General features: G+C 45.0%; 1 protein-coding gene across 8 annotated transcripts in view; it reads right to left on the bottom strand.

The window, feature by feature from the left end:
• Positions 1-1,391: 1,391 nt before the first annotated feature.
• ak8 (adenylate kinase 8) overlaps positions 1,392-6,498 on the bottom strand; it is a 39,506-nt gene continuing 34,399 nt past the window's right edge. Inside the window, exons 12-15 of one of the 8 annotated variants that reach the window (XR_007388526.1) lie at positions 2,200-2,280; positions 1,786-2,104; positions 1,636-1,665; positions 1,392-1,605 (exon numbers count right to left, since the gene is read on the bottom strand). Coding sequence is in view for 4 of the 8 variants with exons in the window: in XM_049003599.1 (XP_048859556.1) it covers positions 1,819-2,104; positions 2,200-2,280 (367 nt within the window). In the remaining 4 variants the exon portion in view is untranslated. Of the gene's footprint in view, positions 2,105-2,199; positions 2,281-6,498 lie in introns of all 8 variants that reach the window. The other 7 variants (XR_007388522.1, XM_049003599.1, XR_007388525.1 and 4 more) reach the window with 7 other exon arrangements.

Here is a 6,498-nt window from a genome sequence, read left to right as displayed (position 1 = left end):
TTATATGGTCACTTGTCTCCATGTACACACGTTATGAAAAATACGATGTCTCAGTACACAGTAGATATTGATGTCTGTGGTTTTTTTTAAGCAGGAAAACGCTGCAAAGATGCAGCTTTGGTGTGTGTGTGTCCACATGCTAAAAGGCGACGTGCTAAAAATCAGCCTTAAGATCCGACCAGCTTTAAGGCACGTTTGTCTGCTGATAGCCACACCGCTACTTTTTATTGCTCTCCTGACCATTGCAATGTTTACAAACAACATTTACGGCTTGGCTTGTAAGATATATATGAAGCACACATATATGGAAGTTCATATAGATGAGATGATAGATGGGGAGCGGTAGCTGATTGGATGGTCCTGGTGCACGACCTGGATGCGGAAACGGTGTGAGCGCAGCCTGTGGTTCGGGGGGGGGGGGGGGGGGCTCTGCTTTTCCAAGCCGAAAAGGGATTTTGACTGACGGACAGAAGGGAAGGATGTGATTATTAGCTTCATTATCTCACGTTTTGAGACTCAACACATGAGCGCGTTTTACATTATAATTATCAAACATTTAATGCCTGACATTAAGCCGAGCTGAGGCTGCTAAATAAATCAGTGAATCTGGGAGCAGGAATAGGGGGGGGGAGCAGAAATAGATACCCTGCAAATAAAAGGAGCCTAAACTTTCATCAAGTTTACACCCCTCCTACCTCGCCTCTTTAATGAAGATACTTGTCCCCGTGCTAAAGCATGCGGCTGGCTGCCACGGCCCAAGCCTCATGTGTGGTGATTAAGTCGATCCGGGGTTGTCATAGAGATCCATCTGAGGGGAGTTTTAAATGTGTCGGTTAACATGTTTTTCTAACTGCTTTACTTAACCGCCCTGTCCCAGTGGGAGGGGAGCAGTGACCCATGACGGGAGGCGCGGCTGGAGGAGGAGCACTGGCAGAAGATGTCAATAACCGCAGTGCTGCTTGTTCTCCAGCATGTGATCGCTGGAGTGGAACTAATACCTCCATGCACACGAGGTCCAAACAGACTGTATTTTACTGCTACATTAATTAAACAAACTCAGAATTAACGAGGGTCCTGTCTGCCTTTGTGACAGCCGTGGGTCAGGGGGCTTTAGGCTGGCAGTGGGGGGGGGGGGGGGGGGGGTTGTGTTAGAGGGTGATTTTTAGTGCCTTTTTGCAGTGTTTGTTGGCTCCTGCAGGAAAAAAATGAAACGAATGGCTTCCCACGAAAGCATGGGACTTCTGGCTGCCCTAGCAGGAAGTCCGTTCTATATGATTAAATGCAGACAATGGGATATATGCAAAAAATTATTCAAATAAACTGCATATGACATATTAATGCAATGGAATAAGTAAAACTTGGGGAGAAACTTATGTTGTAACCAAAAATCCAATAATGTTTCATTTACAGTAAATCTAAAAGCCTGTAATAAAATAAATTAAAAAAAAGAGATCACTTTCATTTATGGAGGAGCTTTATTTGAGGAAAGGTTGTCACTATGCTCCTGCTGTATGCCTGTTACACTCCTGTTCTCCTTATGTGTACCTGCTACTCCCCTGCACTCCTTCTGTATGCCTGTTACTCCCATGCTCTCCTTCTGTACACCTGCCACTCCCCTGCACTACTTCTGTACACCTGCTACTCCCCTGCACTCCTTCTGTACACCTGCTACTCCCCTGCGCTCCTGCTGTATACCTGCTACTCCCCTGCACTCCTCCTGTATGCCTGTTACTCCCCTGCGCTCCTTCTGTACACCTGCTACTCCCCTGCGCTCCTTCTGTACACCTGCTACTCTGCTGTGCTCCCACTCTATGCCTGCTACTCCCCCACCTTCTCCCCAGAACCAGCCTCCTGTGTGTCTGGGCGCACAGAGTAACACTTTGGCAGGCGGTCTACTAGCCGACTCTCCAGCATCTCAAAAATGGCATGGGGGTCCTGGTCGGCGTTGACATGCACGGCATCAGGATACATGGCTTTCAGGGCTGGGACTTGAGCCGAATAGCAGCTCAGCTGTTTCAGCAAGTGGGCTTCAGAGTCGCGGGGGTTCTGACAGAGCCGGGCCTGCACCTCCGGGCCAGGGGCCGGCTTAAACAGCGGGTGGTACCTACAGGGAGCACGGGGTCAGGGACAAAGACCATAAAATAAAATGACGAGCAAGGAATCCCAGGCGTTCAGGCACACTGAAGTGCTGTTGCTTACCTCTCGCCCGTGACATGATCAATGGCCCTCAAGGTGACAACCTCCTTCACAGCATCGTCAGGCATCTCCAAGAAGAAAACCCTGCAGAGGAGGACCGCCAGAAGAATCAGAGGCAGGATTTCTTACTACACCACCCTGATACTTCAAGGATGCATGAAGCAGTCTATGTTACTCCTTAGGTCAATGTTTCATCTTCTGGTCCTTGGGGACTCATAGACAGTCCATGTTTTTACTCCCTCCCAGCACCCTACCTGGTGCAAAAATTGTTTGGAAGGGAGCTCGAAGGGACCAAAAACATGGACCAGGACCGGATTGGGAAACACAGGCACATTGATTTCAGGGAAGCGGATGAAGGACAACCAGGAGTGGTGAGGTGGTTAGGATTAGACTGTATTATGGGAAGTATTCAAAAAATCCCCAACTTCTCTTCAAATTTTATTGGCAAATACTGGAATACCATAGTATGAGGTCTAGAAGCTATGATGGTATTAAAAATTAGATAGTGATAGGGGTGGTGCTGAGCAGGACTGTGGCAGTAAAACTCCTTGCCAGGTCATTTTAACAAAGGATTTCTGAGATATTGTGCGTCATTTGTGGGTGTCAAGGAGCTGCTGTCAATTTGTGGGAGAGCTAGAATATCTGCGATGCTGAAGCTAGGATCTTCTCTCATTTTAGCTCCACTGGATGCCCTCAAGACTAAGACATCATACCTCCATGTAGAAAAGGGTCCTGCGACATTCAGCCTGAAACACACGTCCATGACAACAGGAGAAATGTAAGGCCAGAAGAACGCAGTATGTAGCGATCAGTGCAGCCTAATGCTTCCGGCTGATCTCATCAGCAACTGCTTTATTAAACGGCTCCAAATCATGCTTCTACCCATGTCTGCTAATTAGATAAAATCACCTGGGATCAGATATGAGATATATAATTTATATAAGACAAATCAGACAGGCCCTACAAAATCTGCAGCTTGATGGCTCTATCAGACTGGGATCTTGTTGCCTCCATACTCAAGCTCACAAGCAGGAATTCCATAACTTCTTGCACACATCAGAAGAAACATACCAGTCTTCTAGATTTTGCTTTTCCCTTCAGGTAGAACATGTCCAAATCGGTGTGAATCTGCTTTAATAATGACAGCGTTAAACACTGGATGTGTCTCGGCAGTGCGGGAATACCTCCGCTTTTCTGAAAATCTTTCATATGACACTTCTGATATCTTTTTATTCCTCTCTTCCACGTGGATGAGATACGGCGAAGACAGAGATGATGTGTGTCTCCATTCTGTATTTCAGCTGCATGAAAGGAAGATCCTCTTCACTTCTATCTTAACGTGAATACGTTAAGACACTGGCATGTTCTTAGCGTATGTACTTAGTGTAAGTAGTATATCTTCAGCAATGTATACTCCTAATGGCAGAAAATCATAAGGTGAGCAGCAGTAATGCAGGTAAGAGTTTAAAAAAAGCAGTTGCTGGAGATGGATGAGAAAGCAATAAAGGTCCTTGCTGAAGGACTGCGGATCCTTGTGGGAAAGTGCTCCTCACTGTGATACTATCCTCTCAGCTCACTGATGCATGGGCTATCTGGACCACGCTCAATACACGGCCTCCCGAACATGCTGCAAACTTCACAGGGGTTTCAAAGTCAAAGCTCCTGCAAAAGGTGAGCCCTGCATTATAACTGGCACGTTACAGATGGCTTTCACCTTTATATTACAAAACTGCATCCTGTACTGAGACGTTGAAAAAAAACCGTTTCCCTCATATTTGTCTCATCTGTTAGGATGCCAGAAACACTTTAATAATGGTTGATGGGTTCCTGAGGACTGTGGTAGGGGACGGTCTGGGAAGACGTAGGACGAATGCACCGTAATCTTTATTTACAACAGTTACAAAATCATCAACAGTTACACCCAAATATTCACAATAATGTAAATTTACCCTGTCACAGAGTGCAAAGTGAATGGAGCTCTTGTGGGTTTATTTGTCTTAAAGTTAAGGTTTTTATTTGTGTTTTTAGGTAACCTGGTACGTCGTAACTGCAGTGTGAGAATATGTAATTATTTCAAGAGAAACAGTTTCCTGAAATTTTTATGAATATTTGTCTTGAAAAAATAAATAACTACTGTGCAAAGCTATTAGAATTAATATTTATGCCATATTATGAAATATTCATAAACGTAATAGAAAAAAATGATTTGGGATGAGATGGTGTGTTGGGGGTGCTGCGTGCTGTATATTATAGCTGGGGGTTCGGGTGGCATAAAAGGAATTTACAGTGGATATGTGCTAACTTGTGATTATCTCTCAGGCTTCTGTACCACTGGCACTACTGACCCTAACCCTATACATCTCTACTGTACCTACGGTTCCTGTACCAGTACTAAGACAGATCCTGGTTCCTGTACCACTGACATGGCTGATTGTGATCCTATGTCTCGCCTGTACCTGCAGTGTCCTGTACGACTGATGGTACTGACACAGATCACACTCTCCTGTACCACTGACAGAGCTGACACTAGCAAATGACACAGTAGATAGGGGAGATGGGGCATGTGTGTACGATATGGATAGCGGGTGGCACAGACTTGAATGCATTGTGCCAAAGTTACTTTTTCCCCATTCTTTCGGCTGTCCCTCTTTAGTGAAGATGATGTGACTGCCCGAGTTAGCGTGAACCCCCTTCCCTGCTTACCACAAACATTCAGCCCCCTCTACTCCTTTTCCCTCCTGTTCCATCTACCCAAATTAAGAAATTAATGAGGGATAGATTCTTTACAGATGGCCCCTGCAATGTTTACCACTGATTAAATTATAATTCGGGCCCTGTTGTATTATTTATAAGCCAATTAGAGGAAGTGTTGCTTGATTTGATGGGGAGCGGACACACAAAATACATTTAACTAATAGAGAGCGGGAGAGTACTGAGCAAGCAGATAGGGGTGGCATAAGATGGCCGAACCTGGCGATTGGCCGTAACTCTCTAGGATTACGTGGCTAATTGCTCTGCTTTATCTGCCTGTCACGGATTGCCATGCATATTTCATTGTTCCCAAAGTCTTTGATTGTTTGCACTTGTGTTGCGGCTGTAACAAGCAGAAGAGCAGCCAAACTGGAGTGTAGTTAAAGACGGGCAGCAGGCAGGGCGGGGTGATAGGGGTGGGGGGCCGCTTTCAGGGGGCTGCACATATATCAGTCACCCCTTATTAAAGCAAGGTCAGACGGACAATAGGCTAAACGCTGCATGATGTCCCGCTTTTCTTGCACACCAATTAAATGCAATGAAATACATCTGGTCATTTCATTCACTCAATTAGGAGATAATGACAATATTACAGTTTTAATATTGCGATAATTATAATCAATAATAGTAAAAAGAGGACTTAAATGTTTTTCTTTTTTAAAATCTCATTAAATTCTGGGAACATAGTGACAAACTGGTAAAAGTAACCATTCTACCAGGACCGTTCTTATTAACATGCACAAATGAGGTGCCTCTAACTGAGAAACGTGACATTTGCATTTAAATTTAGAACTTGGAAGCTTATATACTCTGTAGACTTTAATTATGTCGCTCATTCAGGCTAAAACTCAGAAATTCAGTAGAAAAACATGTGATCCAGGCTGGTGACCTTCAGCATGACATTTCCCACTGATACGCAGAGGGCAAAAGTTTATAAACTCCTCTGAAGACCAGCAGCTCTGTGAAGATGTCCGCCTGCTTTTACGTGTGTTCTGTCTTGTATGAGCATACTCTAGTTTCTCTGGTTTTTAATCTCCGCATTGTGTGAGTTGTCCGACTTCTATCGTTAAACAGAAGCCAAGGTGACTGAGGCCTCTCCGCTTACATTAGCGAGGACCATGAGTGACAGCTCTCAAGGGCAGAGGCCAGTCCAGCGGAAACTGCAGGACAGTATCTGCAAGTGATTGATCAGCTTTTGAAAGCCGATCGGACAGTTATGCAAAGGAGGAAACTGGAGCGATCGCATCCTTAATTATCTGATGAGGGAAGTTTATCTGAAGGGTCTGTTTTCCTTTTTGTTTATTTTTCTTTTACATGGATTGGGTGGCGGCTTTTACATAACAAAGCACAAAAGAGTGTCTTGTATTTAGTCTACCTGAAACTACCTTCATGGGTTTCAGTCTGTGTTTGGAGCCTGGCTCCTAAAATGACACACTGAGCTTCTCCACAAAACCCTGCCAACTGTCCTACAGTAGTCAGAGCGCCCCTGCTGGTGATAAGCACACGGGGCGAGCCTCCGTACAGCATGCAGGAGAGAGCCAGGGAGATACG

The sequence above is a fragment of the Brienomyrus brachyistius genome, chromosome 2 (assembly GCF_023856365.1).
Source record: "Brienomyrus brachyistius isolate T26 chromosome 2, BBRACH_0.4, whole genome shotgun sequence".
Lineage (NCBI taxonomy): Eukaryota > Metazoa > Chordata > Actinopteri > Osteoglossiformes > Mormyridae > Brienomyrus > Brienomyrus brachyistius.
The sequence above is the reverse complement of the archived record's forward strand: the minus strand, read 5'-3'. Positions and strand labels throughout refer to the sequence as shown.